The sequence below is a fragment of the Triturus cristatus genome, chromosome 1_2, assembly GCF_964204655.1.
Source record: "Triturus cristatus chromosome 1_2, aTriCri1.1, whole genome shotgun sequence".
NCBI classification, from domain to species: Eukaryota; Metazoa; Chordata; class Amphibia; order Caudata; family Salamandridae; genus Triturus; species Triturus cristatus.
Window position 1 is genome coordinate 509,060,765 of NC_140580.1, and position 25,393 is coordinate 509,086,157.

The window sequence follows — 25,393 nt, forward strand, 5'->3', positions numbered from 1 at the left end:
CAAATGTTGAACACTTCTCTGCACCTCACTTCAAAATTCATTTATAGACACTTCATTACCCAATCCTAGTGAAATAGTTGGATTTTCACAACTATTGCTGTGGTACTCAGTGACACCCTATTGCTATTTTGACTTATGTGAAATTGTTACCAGACTATTTACGAGTAATCAATAACTGGATGTGCACTAACTGGCTAAGCCTGAGATCCCTTATGTTATTTAAAAGCAGTGTTAGTTTAGCTATTAAAAACTGCTCTGAAAACAGTCAAATAACCTAAAAAACAGCAACAAGTATGGTTAACAAGCCACAGAGAATTACATTCAAAAGAGCAGTTAGGAGTCTTGTTCAATATGTCTGAAAACAGTTTTCCAAATTTTGTTGAGATCAACATTTAAAGGTTTGTTTTTACATTCATCCACTTCAAATTAATCATTAATGGAGGATGACTGCTAGATGTAAAAGGGGACAAAACGCAGAATGAGCCTCTTTTGAATAAAGAAAAGGACAAAATCTCAGTGGTAAAATAAATGTAAACCATTTCCTTAATTTTTCACCTTGTGCATTATTTTAATTAGAGGTTTAAAAAGCAGCATCTGTGATCTAAAAGGTCTTGCATCCAAAGAAAGTCCTTAGTATTAGTGCTCTGGGTGATTACGCTCTTTTGTGTGTCTCAGTTTATTGAGGCATTTCTCAATCTACCTATCAATCACAAAGTCAGAATTTAGGACTTTGGTCAGGGAACTCTATGTTCAACAGTGCCCCCTTCTTTATGTCTTTAGGAATGCTACATTTTCAGTTTCCTTTCAGAATATAGCCTTCTAATGTAAGCAATTCCTTCATGACTAGTTTAATTTTTTTTCTTGAGGATTTGTTATTGCCCATGAGTGGACTACATTGCTCCACAATATACCACTTTTCCTTGCCCTTCTATAGTCCTGGGATTCATATATTGAATTATGATATTAACATCTATACATCAGTGATGTTCAGGTGCTTTCATTTCTGGATTTTGTTTAGGTCACTCTCTCATGCAAGTAAACAATCATTTTGGAATTGCCAAGTCTACATATATCCTGAAGAAGTGGGATCCATTATAAATCTTATATTTCTTCTTTTGCAGATGTAGCATTTGTCATTCATGCAGGGTGCACCGTGATCTAACCGTATGACAGATGCATGTCTTTAGAGAAGGATCACTGATTAGGATAAAGTTAAAAAATGTTCTGTCGGGGGAGGAGCCTAGCGCTTGACCAAGATGGCCGCGTGAGCTCTGAACTCCCGAGACCCTCGCGCCCTCCGTCGACTATCCTGTCTCTAATCCTGTCGGTATGCATGGCATCGTGTGGATGACCGGTCAGGGAGGCGATTGATGCTACCCGCGGTCGGATCGCCCACCGGGAACCGGACTTATGCCTGGCGGAAGATTGCGGCCTATCTCCGAGGGATGCCAGGGGCTAGAGTTGGCAGGATGCCCGACTTCTAGTTGAACAACAACGGCCAGGCGAGGTGTGAACTGTCGGACGGAGGTCCCCGTCCTTTCACTTTCGCTTTCTCTCCCTTTGTCAGCCCTGCCCCTGGAGAGCTCTTGGTGGCTTTATTACCCTATGGACGCTCTGCAGGCTACTCTGGTGGCCCACTGCAGAACTGATCACCCCTGATTCCTTTCATTGAGAGGGACCCGTCTTATCTGAACCGACCTGCTTGGTATCAACCATGTCGGGCAAAGCAGAGGTGGATCGGCTGAAGGCTAAGTCTACCAGGCGGGGAGCCTATACCCAAGTCAATAGTATGGACCGCTATGCTCTGCAGAAGGGATCACCGAGTGGGTCGAGCCAGTCGCCGGATACCCAGAAGGCGGCCTCGCCTTTGGCCCCGGAGCTCTCACTGCAGGATGTCATGGGCGCGCTCGAAGGGATGCAGACCTCGATTGGGAGACAGTTTGATGCCCTGGCGCATAAGGTGGATGCCATCTTGGTGGATGTTAACCTGATCCGTGCGGACTTGGGCAAAACGAATGAACGGGTTAGGACCCTGGACCTCAAGACCACGGGCCTCACCGATGTCACGGAACTGCAGATCGAGATTCGTAAGCTGAGGACCGAGAGTGATCTCGCCGCCCGCCGGCTGGAGGATTTTGAGAGCCGGGCCAGGCGCAACAACGTGCGCGTCATCGGGGTCCCGGAGTCCTCGGATGAGGCTTCGGTTGACCTGCTTGTCGAGGACTTGGTGCTTAATCGTCTGAAGCCTAAGGGTCTTGGAAAGTTCTTTGCGGTTGAAAGGGCCCATAGAGTGCCGGGTGGGAGGCCCAAGGTGGGTGCCCCACCGAGGCCGATCGTCGCTCGGCTCTTTCATTTTCGAGATCGGGACGCTATCCTGCAAGCATCGAGGGTGACGGGCCCGGTCCCCTTCCAGAACGCGTCGGTGAATTTCTATCCAGACTTCACCCAGCAGGTGCAGAGGCAGAGACAGGGCTTTCTGGGGGTGAAGAGGCGGCTCCGGGAGAGGGATCTGAAGTATGCCATGCTCTTCCCTGCCAGACTACGTGTGGTGCACGAAGATCGGACATTCTTCTTTGACTCTCCTGTTATGGCCGATGAATGGCTGGACGCTTTGCCCCGGCGACGGACGGGGGAGGACATTGCCGAGGATGGGGACAGTGGCCGGGATGGGCAGGGCTGATTTTTCGGAGGCGGTCTGACTCGATTTGGCTATATTTGAAGACTTGAATAGAGTGCAGTCAATGCGGAGGGCGGCGGGAGGACGAGGGGTGCTCTTTTCCTCCCTTAGGGTACTTTTTGTAGATTTTTGGGGTTTTTGTGGGGCGACAGGCACACTGCAAGTTGGGGGGGCTTTGTAAGCTGCCGCAGGGGTGCAGGGTGGGGGGGGTTTCTGAGATTTTGGGTTTGTTGTTGGGGGGTTTATTTCTGCAAGGCATGGTGATTCTTTCCAGGACTGTTCCATGGTGGCTCTTCGGGAGTGGGGTGGGCCTCTTTACGTTTGAGGATGGGGGGTAGGGGTTTAAGTGTTATAAGCTGGAATGTTAATGGTTTGGGGGATCGCATTAAGCGTGGGATTGTTTTGCAATTCTTGAAACGGTCAATGCCGGATGTTGCCTTGCTGCAGGAGACGCATCTTATAGGTAATACGTGCTATGCTCTGAATAGGAAGGGTTATAAATTCATAGCACATTCGGGATTCTCCTCTGGGTCCAGGGGTGTGGGCATCCTAGTCAGAGCCTCGCTACCATTTGAGGTGGACTCCACCATTGTTGATGATAGGGGGAGGTTTGTGGCGGTGGCGGGGCGGTGGGAAGGAAGAACTTTGGTTTTAGTTTCGGTTTATGTCCCGCCGGCCCTGCAGGCCTCCACGTTCACAGATCTGAGTAGGGCCCTGCTGGATCTCCCGGGGGGTATGCTTGTGGTGGGAGGTGATTTCAACGCTGTTGGCTCCGGCCTGCTGGATAGATACCCGCCCAGAGACACAGGGGGGGCTCAGAAGTGGCTCCCAGACTTCCTAAACACGCTTGGCCTGATAGACTGCTGGAGGCTCCGGCACCCCACACAGAGCCAATACACGTTCCACTCCGGGGCACATGGTAGTCTTTCCAGGATTGATTACCTACTCACTCTGGCTGCGCATGCCTCATTGGTCTCCAAGGCGAGGCACATGGCGCGTGGTATATCTGACCATTCGCCAGTGTGGATCCGGCTGGATCTAGGTCGGGAGGGAGGAAGAAGGGTGGCCCCTATCAACCCGTGGTATTTCCGAGACCCCAAGATGCGCAGCGCGCTGGTAAAGAAAGTAGATAATTTTTTCAAGGATAATCAGGGATCCGTGGACTCGGCAGTGTCGCTGTGGGAAGCATTTAAGACCGTGCTCCGAGGGGAAGCCCTCTCCCTAGTAGTAGCTGCCAAGCGGCGGAGAGATGGCGAGGTTCTGCAGGTTGAGGAGGAGATCGCGGCTCTGGAGGGAGCGCTGGAGGAGGAGGTTACAGAGTCCTCACTGCATGAGCTTTGCTTGAAGCAAGCTGAGTATAAGGACCTGGTGACGAACGCCGCTAAGACCCTCAGTAGGGAACAGCAGGGCCGATTGTATGATGTTGGTGACAAGGCAGGGAAACTCCTGGCTTGGCTGGACAAAAAAGAACGGGTCAATAGAGTTGTGCCAGAGTTGACGGGAGAGAGGGGAGAGGCGATTGTGGAACCTGAGCGGATTGTACAGTGTTTCTCGGACTATTTCTGTAGGGTTTATGCCTCAGTGTCGGATAGGCCGCCCGAGGACTCGTCTGACCTCCTCCGTGATATCGAGTTGCCCTGTCTCTCCGATATAGATAGGGACGATCTAGATGGTGACATAACGGTTGACGAGGTGGCGGGGGCTATCCGCGCGTTAAACTCGGGCAAGGCCTCGGGACCGAACGGCTTGCCGGTCGACCTGTACAAGCTATTTCCGGATAGGGTCGCCCCTCACCTGCGCGCCATGTTTGTGGAGGCGCGGGGGAGTGGGACCCTCCCGTTGGACCAGCGACTGGCGACGATTGTGGTTATACACAAAGAGGGCAAACCCCGAGATAAGTGCGCCTCATATAGGCCTATCTCACTTCTTAACGCAGAGCCGAAAATTCTGGCTAAAATCCTGGCGACCCGATTGATTAGGGTACTCGGTGACTTGGTCCACCCGGATCAATCCGGCTTCATCCCGCACCGAAACACAGCGTTAAATCTTCGGCGCCTTCATGGTGTAATCGCCAGGGCGGGCACACTGCGTGAACCAGCTATTGTGGCGTCTCTTGACGCCACGATGGCATTCGACACGGTGGAATGGGCATATTTGTGGGCCGTGCTGACCAAGTTCGGCTTTGGCCATGGTTTTGTGAGTTGGGTGAGGTTGCTGTATGAGGGGCCACTTGCGAGTGTGGTGGTGAATGGTCGGGCGTCGACTCCGTTTCAGCTTGGGAGGGGTACTCGGCAGGGTTGTCCCCTGTCGCCTTTGTTGTTCGCCCTCGCCCTTGAGCCGCTGGCTGCGTGGATACGTTGGCACCCGGATATACGGGGCCTTAGATGGTCGCCTGAACACGAGGACCGTATTTCGCTCTATGCCGATGATATCCTGCTGTATCTTGCCTCACCCAAGAAATCACTTATAGTGGTCTGTGACGTACTCACATCTTTTGGTAGGAACTCGGGTCTTGTTATCAACTGGAGTAAATCGTATTTGTATGTTCTTAGTGGCGAGGTTCCACCGATCCCTAGAACATGTTCGATACAGGTCGCTCAGCAGGGTTTCGTGTATTTGGGGATTTTTATCTCCATGGACTCTGCTGTGCAATATGAGAAGAACCTGCTCCCCCCCTGGCACGCCTGAGGCGGGATGTTGAAGGCTGGCGGAGGCTGCCGCTCTCCCTCGTTGGGCGTGCGGCCCTGTTCAAAATGATGTCGCTTCCCCGCTTCCTCTACGCACTGCAGAATACTTTGGACTGGGTTCCGGCCAAATACTTTCGGGAGGTCGAAGGCCTCCAACGAACGTTGCTTTGGGATGGGCGGCCGCGAATAGCTATTGCAAAGTTGACGCTTCCATGGTACGACGGGGGCATTGCGCTCCCAGACATCCGACGGTACTATTGGGCCACCCAGCTGAGTGCGATTAATCATGGGTTTTATGGCCCTGCCCTCAGCCCTGGGTATGCCATGGACAGGTGGTTGCTGCGTGATGGTAACTATTACAGGGTGTTGTATTCGCGGTCCCTGGACTCGTCCCTCACGGGGCCCACTGGTGTGGCGGTGCGAGTGTGGAAGATGGCAACTGACTCGCTGGGCTGGAAGGATAGGCTCACCCTCGCTACCCCGCTGTTTGAATCTGAGAGACTGGGTCGGCTTTGGCACACAAAAGGCTTTGACAAATGGGACTTGATCGGCATCTCCAGGGTCGGAGATGTCCTGATTAAGGGGAGGGTGAAGTTCTTTGAAGAGTTGCAGAAGGAGTATGAGCTGGGGCCATCTGAGTTTTTCCGCTATATTCAGGTGCGTCACGCCCTCCGATCAGTCCTCATAGAGGGTGAGAAGGTGCCTGAGTCCTCTCCTTTGGAGGACCGGGTCCTGGATGGCCATATGCCCGAGAGCACGATTTCGCTCATCTATAAGAAACTGATCAACGTCCGGGCGGATATGCTTCTGGGGTTGAGGGACCAGAGGTCTAGGGATGGCCTCGAGTTGGATGACGAGGATTGGCAGTCTGCTGTTTCCTCTCCTAAGGAGGTTGCGATCCCGTCGCGGCTGAGGCTGGTGCAGCTTAAAATACTGCATCGAGTGTATGTGACGGGGCCAAGGCTGGTTCACATGGGATTCTCGGAAGACGGCCTATGCAGGAGGGGATGTGGTATGGTGGGTACTTTCCTGCATATCATTTGGGAATGTGGTGTCATCACGGAATTCTGGAGGAGAGTCCATGCAGTGATGGGGGAGGTGACGGGCATTGCTATGCAGCCGGAAGCGCGGTGTTGTCTCCTGAATGTCTGGGGGCCCACTGATCATAATGCGGCGCAGACCCAATGGGTGACTCTGGGCAACATGGTCGCTAAGAGAGATATCGCGCGATTGTGGGGCTCCGCGGGGCCCCCCACATTGACCGCGTGGAAAGAAAATATGGACTGGAGTATGTTAAGGGAGAAGACGGTCTATTGCGCTAGAGGCCGCCCCCGGAAGTGGCACGCCATCTGGGGGCGGTGGAATCAATACAGGGGGGGAATATGTCTTGCCCCGGATCTGGATCCTCCCGAGGAACAGCTTTCCTCCTAACCTTCTTTCCAGCTCAGTATGGTTTATGGACTTTTTTGGCCTCTGCTGTCCCCCTTCTTCCTCTTTACACTGTACTGTAACTGGTAGATGAGTGGGGTCCGGCCTCCCCTGGGGGGCTTCACCATGGGCTTTCAGTGTTCTTGCCTTGCTGGGGTTTGTTGTGTGTTTTTGTGTTTACTTAAAATTGAACCTTTGCACTTCTCCTTTCACGGTACTGGGGACGCATCTCTGTTTCTATATATCGATGCTGCCGAACCTCCGGGTTGTCGGCTGAATAGCTGTGTCCTGACTTTTGAAAATAAAGGTTTAAAAAAAAAAAAAAAAAAAAAAAAAAATGTTCTGTCAGCATATCGCAGATGCTGACACCACAGTGTGAGTCAGAACTCCAAATAATCCAGACCTTACACAAAAGCATATTAGGAAATCTGCTTTTATTATTATTAGGCCATAGTACAAAATAAACAGTCCTTGTCGTCGGGACTGTTTATTTTGCAGACTGGCCTTGAACGCAGGTGTATCAAGACCTGTTCGAACTTATACGAAATGTAGCTCAAGTGATTTCCATTGATTCTTTCTGCTACAGGTGATGCACCCACAATACGGGTGTGGTACACTATATACAGAATAAAAAGTTTGAAGTACTGAAAATTCTTTACTATTGAGCTTAGCCTTAAGAAAGTACTTTCGGACGAAACACGTGTCGGCTGCTTATCTCGTAAATCGGTTTTGATATGAAATAAAGGATTTACCAAGGAAAATACAGACAGCTTTATGGACTTCCTTTTATGCATATTTGGTTGGTTGAAACCAGTTGTACAGTATCTGGACTTCTTTGTGTGCCTCTGCATTTTGTGCATTGTGTACCTAAACTTCAGGTGGGTCGTTGCTCCACCTTGAGAGTTGATTTAGCCTCCTGTCGGCAGAGGGATGTTTTTTGCTTAAAGAGCACCACAACTTACCAAAATCCAGTGAAGCTACTTTCCGACGAACAAAGGGTATAGATGTGCATGTGGAAAATGGCATTTCTGCTGTGTTCTTTTGTGTAATGAGCATAAGCTTAAATCTACCTGCTCGCAGATCTCAGCCCATAGATTTCCTTTTCTAGCCTGGGCCTCATTTTACTTTACATTAATAGGCTTACAGGTTCACTAATAATATGAGATGAGCAGGAGATTGCCTATTAATAGAAATGGTGAGAGATATTTTGGATCCTAAGAAGATAAACAATGTGGTAGCGACAGGCCCTGGTATGTCCATAAATACATCTTTTCCTAATTGGCTGTTCTGTCTGCTATAGTTAGATATGAGAAACAAGCCTGAAAATGGATTAAAGAAGTACCTATGGCAAGTTACAGATGTTTACGCAGACGCTGAGCCCTCTCGAAGCCCAGCATATAGTTTAGGAGGTTGAGAATGTAATTCAGATAAGTATACCAGTCACTTAACTGGGTGATCAAAAAAGGTGTCCAATCATTTTACTCTCTCATAGCGAACCCTGAAGTCCGAGACTCAAATTGCCCATTTGATGTTAGTTGATGTTTAAACACATTGCTAATTGATTTTAAGATGACTGGCTTATGTAGAACTGGAGATGTTCCAGTCACTCGGAACACGAGGCAGTAAAATTTGCTCTGATGCATGATCTGTATTTTAGGGAAAAGGCACTTTTACTTCAATCAGTTCAATTCATTTTCAATACCTAGCAAAAGGACTGCAAGCAGTACATCACAATGCAACAAAACCAACAACGAATGACTCAAGGCACAACTTTCAAAAACTCCGCCTAACCATTGAGCATTTGTGCCAGCTTGAATTCACTAGTTGAGCAGCAAGTACCTTAGTATAAATATTGTTTGCAGAGTTACTTAATTGAGTGCAGCAGAAATTCTACTGGTGGATATGGACACTGTCGTGCGATGCACCATTTCTAATAGCATTGAAAAGCACGCATATACTTAGATCAGGTTTCTTGCAGTGGCCCACTGACCTTTACTGGAACAGAGGCTCAGAAGCACTCTTTATTTCAAATTGTGAGGCATTTGCATTCATGTGGGAGGCAAGGAAATCTGGCGGAGTTTTTAAATGCAAGTAGTTCAATAAAGTCAGTGATTTGAGGAATAATAAATATTGTAACTTGTATATCAGACACTTAACACCAGCCACAACCTAAGTAAAATCATATCACGAGTCTCCAAATGAAGGAATGCAATCACTTGCTGCAGATCTTGCAATTAAAAACATAGAGTTTTGGATACTTGTGCCAAATATCACTATAGTCTAGTTAAGACTATTCATTTCAGGGAGAGGAGCAACATCTTTAGTAATAAAATAATACCCCTGTGATACATGCACTTCTTACCAGATTCTAAAATCATGTACTGCCCTTTGATCTACACTATAGAGATCCAATAAAACGTCCAAAATTATTAGGTAACCTTATTCAGAGTGAAAGCCGCTTTGTTCAAACAAACAGTCAAGTATATTTCCTTAAATGGAAGAAATGATTTTAATAACTATTTTTTTTAAATGCATCCTTTTCGCCCATATGGAAAATCAGGCTAAATGATTCAAAATTAGGCACCTGTACAGTCTGTCATTGCCCACAATGTGAAAACAGCAAACACCACTACTAGTCACTGCCTAAAATCATTTTTAATGTTTTAATGGCAAAACACCTCCTCCCTCCTCATGTCACTGAAGCATTTAATTTGTTTATACCTAAAAAATGAAATTCGGGACCACATTGGGTCATAATAGTTTTTTCTTTTTTTGCATTTCTATGATGTTGAAAAAATGTTAACGGAAACGGGGTCATTATCAGTGTGGCATTTGTAGTTATCAAATGGCAAAATATGTCACACTTGAAAAGCTGACCTTTTGCGCGTGCTCCTAAGCTGTGGAAAGGCCACGCTGATGCAAAAGCTGTGATGAACTCTTTAAATACCAGGATTGTGTCAAAAGTGATAATATGCTGATTTACACTGACATTTAGTTCCCACACAATTTCAATAAGTTGTTTTTACCTGCCATGATATCAGCTCCTTTAGCTTTTCTATCTTTTCGTGGTCTTCTGGGTGCTCTTGCATGTACTTGTCATTAAAGAAAGCCTGAATAAATGGAAAAAAAGAATATTAAGATAGTGTGGATGCAGAATGCGATGACATGTTCGTTATGAAAACAAACTATGCTTCACAATACAAAAGGTCTTAATTCCCCACAATGCCTCCATCTCCCACTCTCTTTCCGTCCCCCCCAATCCCTGGCATGGGTGGTGAAACTGGAGTCCTTTGTCCTTACCACTAATTCTTCTGAGTTCTCCTCCTTTAAATTTCGTTTAATTTTTTCAAAGAGATATTTTTTTACTTTTATTTGTTTAGTGACACACTAGTCTAATTCCCTCTGTCTCTGAAATGGATTCCTTTACGAACTGTTCTACTTTTGTCATTTTAGGTCTGACTACAGGCAGTTTTAGCTCTCTGGTGACCAAAAGCCATCTATTCTTCTAAAACATAGTACAGCTAGTAGTGCAGAGAGTGTCTTCAAATATATCCAAGGCCCATACCCATCTATCTTCACCTATTCATATGCTCCCAGCTAATCTCTTTGAGAGTGCTTTGATGAAAGAGCTATAATTTAATAAAGAAATCATATACTGCAGCTCTAACATACTGGGTTTTAAAAACACGCTTACTACTCAACTAGGTATCTAGTCTGTAAAGAGAATGCTATCATGCACAACACACAGGAGAAACTACCTTTCATTTGGGAATGGCAAACTTGATTTTTAGGGGTGTATTGATCAAACTGTGAAACACACAAGATGATGGATGGAATGTTGCACATTGGCAAAACATTCACCCCCAGTCATAGATCTGGGTTTCATCCATTGTTATTTTGCTCACCACGCCACCCCAGTTCAGACATGGCCAGATGCAAATCAGTCTTGACCCTGTGCCTCATGGGAACAGTCCAGCCCGAACTGCCAAGCCATGTCTTCCCTGGACCAGAATCAATCATCCTAGGACCGGTTTCGGGGTTTCACCCCTCTTCAGCCAGGATAGCTTGACTCCAGTGGCGTAGTGAGCACGGGACCCACGTCTGGGCATACCCTTCCCACAAAGGGTGAACAGCAAAACACACAAGATGATGGACGGAATGTTGCACATTGGCAAAACATTCACCCCCAGTCATAGATCTGGGTTTAATCCATCGTTATTTTGCTCACCACGCCACCCCAGTTCAGACATGGCCATATGCAAATCAGTCTTGGCCCTGTGCCTCATGGGAACAGTCTAGCCCGAACTGCCAAGCCATGTCTTCCCTGGACCGGAATCAAGCATCCTAGGACCAGTTTCGGGGTTTCACCCCTCTTCAGCCAGGATAGCTTGACTCCAGTGGCGTAGTGAACACGGGACCCACGTCTGGGCATACCCTTCCCACATAGGGCGAGCAGCAAAACAAACATGATGATGGACAGAATGTTGCACATAGGCAAACTCCAAAACCGGTCCTAGGATGCTTGTTTCCAGTCCAGGGAGGACCTGGCTTGGCAGTTCGGGCTGGACTGTACCCATGAGGCACAGGGTCAAGACTGATTTGCATATGGCGGGGTTCAAACTGGAACGGCATGGTGAGCAAAAAAAAAGATGGATTTATGCCCAGATCTCTGCACTGGGGTGAATGTATGACATTGTTCTGCATTCTGTCCATCAACTGTTGTTTTTGCGTTTGTCATCCCGAGTGGGAAAGTTATGCCCAGACGTGGGTCCCGTGCTCTCCATGCCACTGGAATCAAGCTATCCTGGCTGAAGATGGGTGAAACTCCGAAACCGGTCCTAGGATGATTGTTTCCAGTCCAGGGAGGACCTGGCTGGGCAGTTCGGGCTGGACTGTACCCATGAGGCACAGGGTCAAGACTGATTTGCATATGGCTGCGTTCAAACTGGAACGGCATGGTGAGCAAAAAAAAAAGATGGATTTATGCCCAGATCTCTGTACTGGGGTGAATGTATGACATTGTTCTGCATTCTGTCCATCAACTGTTGTTTTTGCATTGAACAAACTGTGCACATTCTAAAGCAAAACCCAAGCACATGCTTGGATGTCCAGCCTCTAGAATGATCATATCTACCTGTTACAGCTCAAATCTGACTCCTCAGCGAATGCAGATTTTGTACAGACATTTATTGCTCATTGTTGAACTTCAAGGGACAGGAACCATTTCAAATGAAAAAAAGAAATGAGGATATAAAATGGAATTTAAGTTCACTCATCAGGGAACAAAAAATGTAAATGTGACGGAGGTCATGGAGTTAAATTGGGTTTGCATATATTTGTGTGTATGATCACTATAATGTTGTTTTAAGAGAAAGAGCAAAAAGTTAAAGGAAATTCATCTCGTGGTCATCATTAGAATTAAACACATAGCAAAACACATACCACCATCTTTGAACATTCTGTACCTTTTCGTAATTTGTGAAGCCTCCCATTACAGCTGGATCCACAATGCCATTAAGGAGCATAGAGAGAGGATTAATTGGCAGATTTGGATCACATAAATGCTGCTGGACCATGTTATTGATCTTTTCATTGGTTATTTGCATGGTCTCTATTGCATTCTCCAGTGGGCTTATTTCAATCTAATGGGGAAAAAAGTAAAAGATAATAAAATTTTCGTAAACAACAAAGTTTTTCTTTTTCAATTTCCTTTAAAGATACTTTACATTTGTGAAAGTAATCTGTAACTAGCTAAGCCCGATGCATTCTCTGAAAAAAATCATAATTTGATTTAACTATGAATAAATGAGTTAATTGTTTCAATTATTTACCATTGAATTAACGCAACTATGTCCACCTCTGAGTAACGAGAAATAAAAGTAGCAAGTACTATTTGAGACTTTGATAAGACAAACCATGAAGCAAAGTAGATATTCAAATATATGTTTATATATCACTGTCACAATAAATAAAAGAATAAATAGGCAAAGATAAAATAAAACACCATTTTGTAGGACAAGCAAGAGAATATCTGAATGACTGCAAAGTGCAAGGAAAGTGTATGTAACTGGCTTGAAAATCTTTACAAGATGTAGAACACAGTTAATTTTCCAAATTAATGTTCCAAATGTTTAAAAATCAATACCCAAGTTGAAAAGATTTTTAAATAAATGACCCATTTCAATAAAAACAGACTGTCAGTACATGTTGCCAACATACTTTCATAGAATTGATTTGTCTTGTAACGCATCTCTTCGTATCCTTTACTCCTCTCATCTTATTCCTCACTCAGCCGACATAGGTGACAGATGATTTCTAAAATCAGGGATCTGGTTATTAGGGAACCAAAGAAAGATCAATTTGCCATCCACAAATAAAATATAGATCTGTGATTGATCCCAAAAGAGCCAGCCATTAAGGCAATGTCTGAAAAGGAAAATCAGGCTCTTGCAGAGGGAAAAAGAATAGGGCCATGTGGAAGTACAGGACAGTTTGTAGTAAAATGGAAAAGAAAATGCCTTAAAAGAAGGTAGGACATTTTACAGAAAAGTTTCATCACCACCTCCTAATCACATTCCTGACCTGGCAGAACATCAAAATGCAAAAAGAATTTGCATTTCTAACTGCTGAAGAAAGAAGAGTTAACGACACTCGACTGCTCTCCAAGAGACTCCAGTGGTTGGCCACCTGTTGATGTTACTGAGGCACAAAAGGCACTAGGACAACCTGCTTGGAAAAAGGTCCTGCTGATCACCTGGGTCTGTACCTAGAGACAACCCCAACTGAATATAGATGTGTTGCTACAAAGCCTGTCCTGGTGCCTTAGGGGGTGAAGGAGAGATCAGCAGGGACTCTCCCAGCACTAGACACTTCTGTGACATTTTGTCAGGTTCTGAGGGACAGGACAATGTACTAAAGTCACCTCAAGAATGGCACGCACTCGACAGGCATTTTCAGCCAAGAAGACTTTAGCAGAACCACACAGTGAAGCTATCTGGCCTAATGGAGACCTGCCAATGTACAGCATCTATCTGTGCCCCAGTGGAGGATTTTGAGAACCAAAACGTGCCTAAGTCTGAAAGAAAATCTTGAGACCTCCGAGGCTACAAAATCCTACTTTGTTCTGCTTTGAACTTTATGCTCCAAAACTAAAAACTTCAGGTGGAGCTTGACAAGGACATATCCAACCTCAACAAATCCTTGCGGGTTTCAGCATTGTGCCTTGCCTCTCTGGAGAATTTTGAGAACCAGAAAAATAAGGAAGTCCCAAACTAAAAGTTTTGACTGCTGTAACCTGACAAGTACTTTCCTGCACAGATATGCTGTTCTTTTATCCACAATAATTGACAGGACGTTCTTTCCTGACTACTACTGTGATAAGTGCTGTGATTAATCAGTTTCAATGCTCACACATCTGCTATTGAGCTCTATGCCTTTGGCTGCTCACCCACGCTACCAGGGAGAGTCACGGAGGATGCGAGCCCAGGTACCAAGTGTCCTGGTCAGTAGGTATCGTCCACTATCTCACCTCCTCCTATACTGCTTGATTTTCCCAGTTACTGCAAGGCTTGGGAAAAATAGTCCACAAGAATGTTGCAAAAATATCTAAACATTACTCGTAATTTTCACTGCAGGGCTTAATGCAATGATAAATTATAAAATTAACGTTTCTGCTTACAATAACTATCTTCAAAAATTGCACCCCCAATGCCTTGCAGTAAAGACACTTTTCTTTGAATAATGTTATTTTGCGAATCAGTGATGCTTCCTTCTTGCTAACATGTCCTATGGCAGGCATTTCATTCAATAATTTAGACATAGTTCTCCAGAGATGATGCTAATAATGGGGTATATTTACAAATTTCTAACACGATGCGGACTGTCATATTTCCTTAGTAACTGCGTTGGTTAAGGGCTTTTCCTCAGATTCGCCAGGCTTTAGAAAAATGAATGCTTGCAAACTGGAAAATAAAAGCTATCTTCTAAACCAGGATTATCTATAAAATACAAAAATCATCACACCGTTTCATGCTTTATTCAGCTCTCTGACAATGTCTAAACATCGCATTAATATTCTGCTGCTATAGAAACTGCAGTAGTTTCAGAGACGGTCTTCTTAGGTTAAGTACAGGTGCTTGACACAATACTTCTTGATCAATAAATCGATTTTAATTAAGTTCCAGGAAATGTCACTTCAAATTTTAAAGCACAATAAAGTTTGAACATATTATACTGGGAGAATACCTGTTAGAAAAGTTGGTAAATAATTTAAACCTTGTATGTTTACGAAGAACATGAAATAACAACAACCAAATATATATTAGCAGAGGACAGAAAGATTCTGTGTTCACTTCATTAAGAGGCAGTGACAGCAAACACTGAAACATGATTATTGACACTAACTCTGGAACAATTTTATACAAACACCATTAGGCTGGTTAGGGAATGGATTGATCAGAGAGGGAGAGTGTTCAGCAGAGGATCTCATTATAGGAAGTAATGATATGGGGGGTTGTCGTCTGTCACATGGATTTTATGTGTATAATCAGTCTATGCTTACATTTAGGGTAATCTAGCTATATTGGGGGTGTTAAATTAGAAGAACGACATTGATTGACTCAGCAAATGATTGACAAGGAGAAGTAGGCGGGGTTCCAGAGGACTAGCATGGTAAATGTCATTTCATCAGGGAATCACACACTTAATACAAGTGACCATTTAACACAGATAATTGAAACTCATGGGGATGGACGGAAACCTAACACCTGAGAAATGATTCTTCTAAAATAGGAATGTATCAGACAAAAGGAAGGGAATGAATGGAGATAAGGATAATCAGGATTCGTGCGGCTGGATGGGCGGAAATTGGGGACTAGGTCCATATGGGAGCGTCAGTCATGTCACACTGAATCCTAGCATGACCGAAATGGCCAAAATCAGCATGATCATTTTATAGCAGGATTATGCTGGCTAGAATTATATGCACAAAAGATACACAGGACTGATCTTGGCAACACTCTAAAAAAAGTAGTTTGAACTTGCACAATCATTGTGTAAGAGCACTACAACACCTATATAGATATATTGATAATATAAAGGCATAACAACTACATTAATATTCTGACTACATTAATATTCTGACAAAACAATCCGGTCCAGACTATCAACTACCCCAATATAATAATGAAGATAAATGTATATAGATAAATACATATTTACTTTTCTTAACTCCACACCTACCTTCCTTAATATTAATTATAATTATATATACATATATTACCTACTGGCGATAGCCAGTTGGTACTTATAGTTAGGACCAAAGTTTACATGAGGGAAAAGAGTTTCTTTTTTTTTAAACTTCCCCTTTTTTGGTTCAGCTGCTGTGTTGAAAGTTTCGGGGTGATCCGTCAAGTGGGGTCGGAGAAAAAAGGGGGGTCCCAAAACGTGTTTTCTCAATGTTATGTCTATGAACACGACTACAGTCCGAACTACTGAACGGAATTACATCAAATTTGGCAGTAAACTAGATGTTGGTCCAGAAAGTGTGCTTTTGTATTTTGGTGTAAATACGTTCAGTAGTTTCAGAGATATTCAAATGTTATGGGGACTCGGGTCATTGCAGTGGACTCGCAGATCCTACTGAAATTTGATTGGCTGCCAACACTTCAAACAGGACATCTTGGGACTCGACTTGAAGCCGAGTTCCACAAAAAAACTAAAGATAAAGAAAAGGGGGCAGAGTAGGAATTGCCTGACCCCCCCATATATGGGGGAGGGGCAGGTCCCACAGACACCCCGCAGGAGTTAAACATATTTTTTAATGAAATTTTGCTGTCAATTCGCAAGTGGACCCGCGGCAAAAATAAAAAACAACCAAAAAAGACTTTTTAAAGAAGTCCCGGGTAGGCAAAAAGTATTTATTAATTATGCTGCACCCCAGGGAACGCAGTATAAAAAGATATATCCCTTGGACAATATTGTATATCGAGTCCATTCATAGATAACGCAAGGCTTGACCTGTCTTTAAGAACAGTGAAAAGGATTTATTCTGTCTGGCGGTACTATGGTGAATTCACCGTATAAAGCCATATCAGATCATATGATATTTCATTTATCCTTTTAAAATAGTTGGGAAACAAATCACCAATAGTAATAACTCACATTGTTAGCATTCCAAGGAGGGAGGTAATAAACCCTTATCTCTTTGTCCCGAGGAAGGTGGGGTTCAATTCGCTATTTCCACCGAAACGCATTGATGCTAGTATCTCTGAATCCGACCACGAGGAATCACTGGAATTGAGTTGTGCATTCACCAGGATATGAACTTGATGTAAACAGTTGGATCAGGTTATGTAACAACATTCTTTAGACTGTGCAATAGGGTCTCCCCGTTAGAACACCCCATTTTTCCAATATTGTGGGTGTAATATTGCTTTTATTAATCCGATGCAGCGTTTTTCTATTACTGTACATGTTTTTGTATTGGTTATTGCATGTTGTACATGAATTTTAGTATTATCGAATGTTTCCTAATGATGCAAACTATAATGGTTTTATGACGTGATTTTCTTGTGTAACTAAGCCTCTTTATTTTTAGTTTGGTGGTACATCAGTTAATCGTGGGAGGTTTCACTCCATAGGCATATTTGACGCATGGTGTATTACTATTCTGAGTGAGTTTGTGAATGACTGCGTTTTTAACTTTGAACCCAAGAGGAAAACATTCTACTTCTAATGCTTAGTAGTGCCCTGTTCCCTCCGGTTGTAGGGCCACCTCTCTAGTATAAATAGCCCTGGGGACCTCCACCTCCCCTGGGCTATTTGCAAAATTAGTGCGGGGGAGGCCTGTATGGCCTTCCTCGAAGCCAAGCCCTGGGGACCGCCACCTCCCTGGGGTATTGCTAACAATTTATGCAGGGGTTGGGTAGCACATGCGGCCCCCACGCAGCCCTGGGGACCGCCAACTCCCTGGGGTTAAATGTAATATTAATGCAGGAGGTCTCTGGCCTCCTCACAACCTGGCCACGTCCACGGGGCTAAATATGAAATTAATGTGGGGGGAATGCACCCCCTGCAGACCTGAGGACCACAACCTCCCCAGGGCTGTGTCCTGCAATGGAGAGGGCCACATGGCACCCCTCAAGGGGCCATTGAAGGCACTGGGAACCGCCACCCCCCAAAGCCAGCTCCTGCCTAGTCCCGGGGTGCCCATAGCTATAGCAGACTGTGCTCCGCTTAGAGCAAGCAAAAGCACAAAAAATGCTCTTGCTTGCTCAAAGTGGAGCACAATTGCTTTGACTGAAAGGGAGATGCATGTTAGCAACTCCCTCTCTGACAAAGCAATGCCAGCTCCCAAAGAAGGCGGGGAGCCGGCAGAGACCGCGGGGGCATTGAGGCCCCCTGCAGTCCCCATCAGTGACAAGTGGGCACCTTGAGCACAGAGCACCCACACTAGAGGCTGGGCCCCGGGGGATAGGGTCCACGGGGCCAAAATCAGCCTGGAAGGGGGGCTGTGTGACTCCTCTCCCCTTGTTTTGAATTTAAAAAAAATAAAGTAAAAGGCCGGGTCCTGGGGGTTGGTGTCCCCGGGGCTAAAATCAGCCCGGGAGAGAGGCTGCTTGGCCCCCTCCCTTTAATAAAAAAACAAAATAGGAAAATAAAAGGTGGGCCCCGGAGGATGGGGTCCCCAGGGCTGAAATCAGCCCAGGGAAGGGTGTCACGGGCCCCCACTACCCGAATAAATGCTTTTGCAGCCCCTTCTGTAATACTGCACATATAGCACCATGGCTATCACTAGAGAGCATTCCTTCATTTGCATGAAGCGGGCCCTATTCAAATGAGGGAATGCCTGTGCCTCAGCGCTCGCGCAGTATTGTAGACACAAGCGCAAAGGCGCTGTCAGGTGGCTTACTGTCAGTGCGCCCCTGATGACAGTTCCCTGGAGGGGAAAAGGGGGTCCTATGGACCCTGCCGGAAATTCCCTTGCAGGCATGGGGAGTCAGTCACTGCACCCGCCTGCAAGGGGATCTCTCTCCCCTCCTAAAAAGTGCAGGCAGGTTGCTGCCTGCACAGTGATACACAGAGCGGCTGCTTCAAAGCTACTCCGTTTTTCTCTTGAATGCACTGCCCCCAGGGATGCACGATTTCGTAGTTACCTTGGGGGCAGCACTTTCCCTTTTTGCGCCAAGCGCACCTGTTTTAAGGTGTACCATCGCGCAAACAGTGAAAGTGCGCCCTATCCATAATATGGCCCCTGGACTCCTCAGTGAGCTCTTCAAGTGAACCTGCGTGCTACAGGGTCTCACTGTCATAATGACTTTGTGCAGCTGAGTCTGAGAGGTTTGTCATTGCACCGATGTGCGATCTATCATTCTTTTCGGTAAGAAATTCTATGTAGTAAATGATTTTACTAACCTACAGGAGCTTTTGGCCAGCGTTTCTGTACTGTTAACTGTTTTGTTGCCCGGGAGACATTTGAGTGATTTCATGGAGGATCTTGGGCTCTCTTGGCCCACTACTATTTCAATAGTCTGCAGCTGCCCATGTGCTTTTTGCTGATAGTGAAAAAGGACCGTGATTGAGTCTCTTGGCTACAGAAAGTCAACTCAATAGCCTGTTATGGGGATTGTAGATGTACGGGTGCAATACAGTGTATTATTGGCTTAATGGAAGAAGTGTTTATTTAGATTCAAACACATGTTTTAATTATTAATATTTCTACATTAAGTTAAGTTTCAAGTTTATTATGCAGAAGTCATATCAGTTAGTTATTGCCATGTAAAAAACGTTAGGCTGGATACATATTTTTGAAGAGAGTTTGCTACTGCCGGCAATGTGAATATTTTACATTTGCATTGTGTTCTTGAGCACTGCAGAAACTTGACTATTTTACGGTCCTTTGTTTGGTGCATTTTTCTGCATTCATCCTGTGTTGGTATGGGCATGTGTTGTACCAGAGAAAGTGTCCTTTTTTGCGCGTTGTGCTTCATTTTTGCTTTACTGTTTATTGGTGTTTGAATATAGAATAGTCTGAGGATGTACTGATCTAAGCTATTTTATGGGCTGAGGGTGCCATTTTAAGTGCTAAAGCTGTTATGTTATGTTATAAGGTTCTTATATAGCGCCTATCACCGCCGGTCTCTAAGCGCTCAACAGAAAAACCACAAACATACTGTCACCTCAATACCCTCTGCCAACTCCAATTAGGCTGGGAGTGTTGCCTTTCTGAATAAGTGCGTCTTAAGTTTTTTCCTGAAGGAGAGTATCTGTGAATCTTCCTTCAGACTGGCTGGAAGCTCATTCCAGAGTTGTGGAATAATCACTGAAAGAGCACAGCCTCCTTTAGTTTTTAAGTTAAATCTGGGTTGAAACAGATTGGAGGCATAGCCAGAGCGTAAAGTTCTGCCGGGAACATACTTCCTCAGGCGCTGCTTAATGTACTCTGGGGCTTTGCCAAAGAGAGCCTCGTGGGCTATACAGAGACATTTGAACTGGACCTTGAACTTCACAGGCAGCCAGTGCAGCTTCCAGAGGAGTGGGGATGCGTGTGAGTTTCTCGGGAGGGAGAAAACCAACCTGGCTGTGTCGTTCTGCACAACCTGCAGTTTCCTTAGCAGCTTCTGTGGCAAGCCGAGATACAGGGCGTTGCCATAATCAAGCCTCGAAATGACAGTCGCTGAGACAATGGTTTGTAAGGTGGAGGCTGAAAGAATAGTGGTTAGCTTGCGTAATTGCGGCATCACAGCCGTGCAGCCGAAACTTGAGGGACCATGGTAAGATCCATATCAATCTTTAGGCCAAGGCTCTTTAGTACGGTACCAGGAATGGGAGTTTTACCAAGTTCTGGGGGCCAATACAGATCATCCCAAGGATTGGCCTTGTTGGTAATCACCAGTACCTCCGTTTTCTCAGCATTCACCTTCAAAAGGTTGCTGGTCATCCAATTGACCGTGAATCTGAGCAAATTCCTCACTGATCCCTGGGCTTCTCTTGTTTCTTTCAGCTGCACCAGCAGCTGAGTGTCATCAGCGTAGTTGAAGATTTCACAGTTTCTACGCATAAGCTCCTCCATCAGAGGTTGTAAGTAGATGTTGAAAAGTAAGGGGGATAGTGCGGACCCCTGAGGCACACCCCATGTCACGTCCCTAATCCCAGACAGCTTATCCCCCATCTGAACCCTCTGAGTGCGACCAGACAGGAAGGATTCTAACCACTTAAGCGCCTGTCCTGTTATCCCCAGCTTCGCGATACGGTCCGCCAAGATGGTATGGCTGACCGTATCAAAAGCTGTGGACAGGTCTAGAAGAATCAGAGCGCATGGCTGTTCCTTGTCTGCTCTGATTCTCAGCTCATCGGTGACCATAGCCATAACCAGTTCTGTACTGTTCTGTGGCCGGAAGCCAGCCAGCCTGCCTGGCATGGAGTAGATTGTGTTCTTCCAGATAGCTGTCTAAGGTGTTCAGGACATGTTTTTCTAAGATCTTGCTCAGAAAAGGCAGTTGGGAGATAGGCCTATAATTTTTCAGTGCCTTAGTATCATCACCCGCTTTCTTGAGGAGTGGGGAAACTCTGGCTTCCTTCAGCGGTGCTGGAAGGTAGCCCGCTTCTAATGAGGCATTCAGTAGGTGCAGCAATTGGGGCTGAATACCTGGCAAGGCCAGTTTAAAGATTTTCGGGGGACAGGGGTCTGTGCTGGAGCCTGATTTAACATGGCCGACAAGCTCCGCCAGTCGCTTTCCATCGATATCTGGGAAGCTATTCAAGGTCCCAGCTTGCTGCTGAGTGTCTGGGCAGGATGGCAGAGACAGACTATCTGAAAGCGTGGCAATGTCCGTCAGGATATCCTGTACCTTCTGAAGAAAAAAGCCTTGAAAAGGTATCACAGTCGGGTTGGTCCACCGCGAGACTTTTGTCGCTTAGCTGCGTGAGTTCCCTTAGAATCACAAAGGTCTCCCTTTGTTTGTTTGTGGCCTCCCTAATTCTGTTCTCATAGAAGGCGGATTTCCTCGTCAGGATAGCCAACTTATAACTGGCAAGAAGTGACTTAAAAGTTAGTGACTCTGCTAGACCGTAATTGAGTCTCCACCTACGCTCCGCCTTGCGGAGAGCTTGCTTCTTTTCCTTAAGTGAGGCATCAAACCATGGAGCTCCCTTTCCTTTTTTCCGGGTCAGCTCCAGTCGCTCAGGAGCGAGCTTATCTAGAGCAGACCGGATCCAGGTCGTCAGGGTCGTAGTGTACGAGGTCAGGTTCGCCTGCATCGACTTGGGGGGGGGGGGGGGTGGGAGGAGAGCAGAGTCGAAATTAAGGAGTCGGCCTCAATCTTCTTCCAGGAGCGAACTTTCCTCCTCATTTGTAAAGAGGCAGCTGACAAGGGATCTCCCGGAACCCAGCACTTGATCAGAGAATGGTCTGACCAGATGCAAGGGCTGACTTCCAGAATTTTCATAAGGGACAGGGAAGACCAAACGAGGTCAAGAGTGTGGCCCTTCACATGGGTAGGGCCCATTACAAGTTGTTTTAAGTGGAGAGCAGAGAGATTATTTTCGAACTCTGTCTCGGTGGGCCCCCTGGGGACCTTATCCCAGTGGTAATTGAAATCACCTGCCACTATAAGGGACTTATATCTAGAGGCCAAGTCTGTCAGCAATGCAAAAAAAGTATCATTAAATTCAGGTGAGCTCTGAGGTGGACGATATACTAGCAGCAACAGGATGCATGAGGATTTAAGTGATATTTTTATCCCTAATAGTTCTGCACAATCACAGTTTTCTGCTATAATCTGTGTCACCTTAAGACTCTTTTTGAACATGATAGCCACCCCTCCCCCTCTGCTGTCCTTAGGGCGGTTATACCACAATGCATCAAAGTTAGGGGGTAGGGCTGCTAAGATGTCCGGTGTTGATCAGGTGCCCAGCCATGTTTCTGAGAGTGCAAGGATGTCTATCTCGCCCTCACCCAGAAGTGTAAATACCTCAAGATGGTGCTTGTGCAGAGAGCGTGTGTTAAGCGTAGCAATTATCAAGCCTTGTGTCCTGGTGTGGTTAAATACGTCCTCTCCCTGTAACAAGGCTTCAGACCGGAGAGTGGCGAAGGTTGTCCCATCTAACACGGTTTTGCCAGTGCAAAGAGATCTAAGGGTAGCAGGCGAGTAAACCCATGGTCGACCAGGGGGGGTGGCCCCTTGGCCCGTCCGGTATACCAGCTGTCAGGTATACCAGTGCAGCAGTGCACTGTGCGAAAATATTTCTCCTGCATGTTGATGATTCCTGCTTAGAGTTTTGCATTGATGTCATGTTGGGGAAGTGCATGGACATTTTGCTTCTGCTTTTGTTGGGTGCTTTGACATGCTTGTTGGTGAAGGTCACGTTCTCACCATTAAATCAGTCTACGCCATTGTCTGGTTTAATGAGTACAAGCCACATATCCAGTTTTTGATCCTGTGCTGCATGTGTAGTTTAGGTCTTGAACTGGCTAGTTGTGTTATTATTTCTTACATCAAACAGTGAGCAATATGGGGACAGACTTAGTAGTTATATGCATCAGGCTATGTTGCTGTATGAGTCATGGGCTGGCTATGGATTGCACACATAACACCTTTACTGAGTGTAAGTCATGGCCAGACTTTGGGTCACAAATGTCACATCTTGGGCGTATCATGAGCAGGCTGAGTGTTGCATGCATAGTACCATGCTGTGTGTATATCATGGGCAGGCTATGGGTCGTGTGCATCATTCGATTGGTCTGTGTGTAATTCTTGCACAGGCTATAGAGTTGCATGCAATCCTTCAGAGCCTATGTAAGTCATCGGCAGGCTAAGTAGTCCCATGATGGTAATTTTATCCTCATTGTGTTGCAGATGTGCTTGCACATGTCTCATGTTTGTTTTCCATAGCATGTATAAGTCAATTTTAAAGTCTGTAAATTATCCAGTTCCATTGTGTTTAAATGGTTGTATGTATGTGTTACGAGGTAAATTAAAGTCCACAGTTATATGTACTTAAAAATAAGTTACATGTTACAGCACCCCATCAGTAGCATGTCTACTACAGTTCAGCTCTAGCCCTTATGAGCTTTTCCAGCTGGTTGGTGAAATCTACTGCATACTAGGATTCTACATCATGCCACAGACACTGTAATCGCCAACAGCAGGCACTAGATACACAGTATGTAAGACAGGAAATAACTCAACTCCCTTTTTCCAATAAGCATAAGTAGACATCCTCAACTACCACACACACAAAACCAGCCAAAGTAAAAAGCATGGAACTGTACCCATTCTGTTCACAACGAATCCAATACAAAAAGTGCACAAGCACATCAGATAAGAGACATAGGAGAAAAGTATTTCAGCCAGGATGACAATCACTAGCACACCATTTGTAAAACATAAAAATGTATACCAGACAGACAACACTTTGACAATACATACTGAACCTTAATGTAGGCATTCGCTACTCATCTGTTCTAATATGATAAGGTAACATTGAACACTACATAGTCGAGGCACAATGGGACATATATATTGAAAAGTATTTGCAAAGTGACACATCTTTTGTGACGTTTTGAAATCTTTGATTTGGCACCATGCTTATCTGTATTGTCCACACAGTCAATAATACACTTTTACCCGGCGGTGTCGGCCTGGAAAGAACAGATGGATTGGTGCATGTTCCGAGAAAAGGTGGTGTATGTGGCGAGGGGTAAGCCTGGGACATGGGTGAAAGTATGGGGCCCCTGGAACGCCTACCGCGGGGGTATCTGCGCGCCACCACTGCTGCCTGCTGCCTCACCAGCCCCGTCCCCTTAGTTGACTCCTTTCCCCAGCCCCGGGCACAGGGTTCCCCCAGTCCTCGATCTGTTCCCCTTCCCCTCTTTAGACTCCTGTGGATGGCTGGGGTCCCCCATTTGGGGAGCACGTGCTGTTACTTTCGATTGCGGGTTGCCTTGCGGGTGTGGTTTTTTGTGTTGTTTGTATAAAATGAAACCGTATTGTGGGGTCAGAGTGATGTGGCCCACGACGTTGATACCTCCTGATTTTGCTTCTCTGCAACGCCAAGTGTTTTTTGAACGTATGTCATATACTCCTGTCATTCTAGCGGCCGGCCGGAAGGTTGTAGGCCCATACTTGTATATTCTTGAGATTGCAATAAACGGTTTAAAAAAATAAATAAATAAATAAATAAAAATAATACACTTTTAATGTATTGGTCTAGTAGCATGGTACATAGTTTTTAAAATGAAGTCCTCTTTCCAAGCTCTAATCATAAGCAGAGATTCATCTCCCCTGCCACTCCATAGATTGCTGTAGTTTTATAATACTAATTTGCCACTGAATCATTTTTATTTGTTACACTGAGAGTTGCTTCTTCTTTATTCCAGACCCTACAACCAGCTAATAACAATGTGAAAGCAAGCTGTCTGAATTGAAAAGCCCTGGAACAACATCACCTTTAATAATTGACTCAATAGAGTGCATTATGGCCCAGAGCACCCTGTTACAGACACAACAGGCAATGTCTCAAACCATTGAGAGATGACTTGGCCAGTGCAAAAATACCAGTCTCTTTAAGTGCTTGCATTAGTCAAGGCCCTGTTCACTTA

The 25,393-nt window shown here is 45.5% G+C and overlaps 1 protein-coding gene across 2 annotated transcripts in view; it reads right to left on the reverse strand.

Annotated features, from left to right (window-relative positions):
* DOCK1 (dedicator of cytokinesis 1) overlaps positions 1–25,393 on the reverse strand; it is a 1,163,810-nt gene that overhangs the window by 125,681 nt on the left and 1,012,736 nt on the right. For both annotated transcript variants that reach the window (XM_085606236.1, XM_085606235.1), the window contains exons 45-46: positions 12,258–12,434; positions 9,819–9,902 (exon numbers count right to left, since the gene is read on the reverse strand). In XM_085606236.1, the coding sequence (XP_085462362.1) occupies positions 9,819–9,902; positions 12,258–12,434 (261 nt within the window). The remainder of the gene's footprint in view (positions 1–9,818; positions 9,903–12,257; positions 12,435–25,393) is intronic.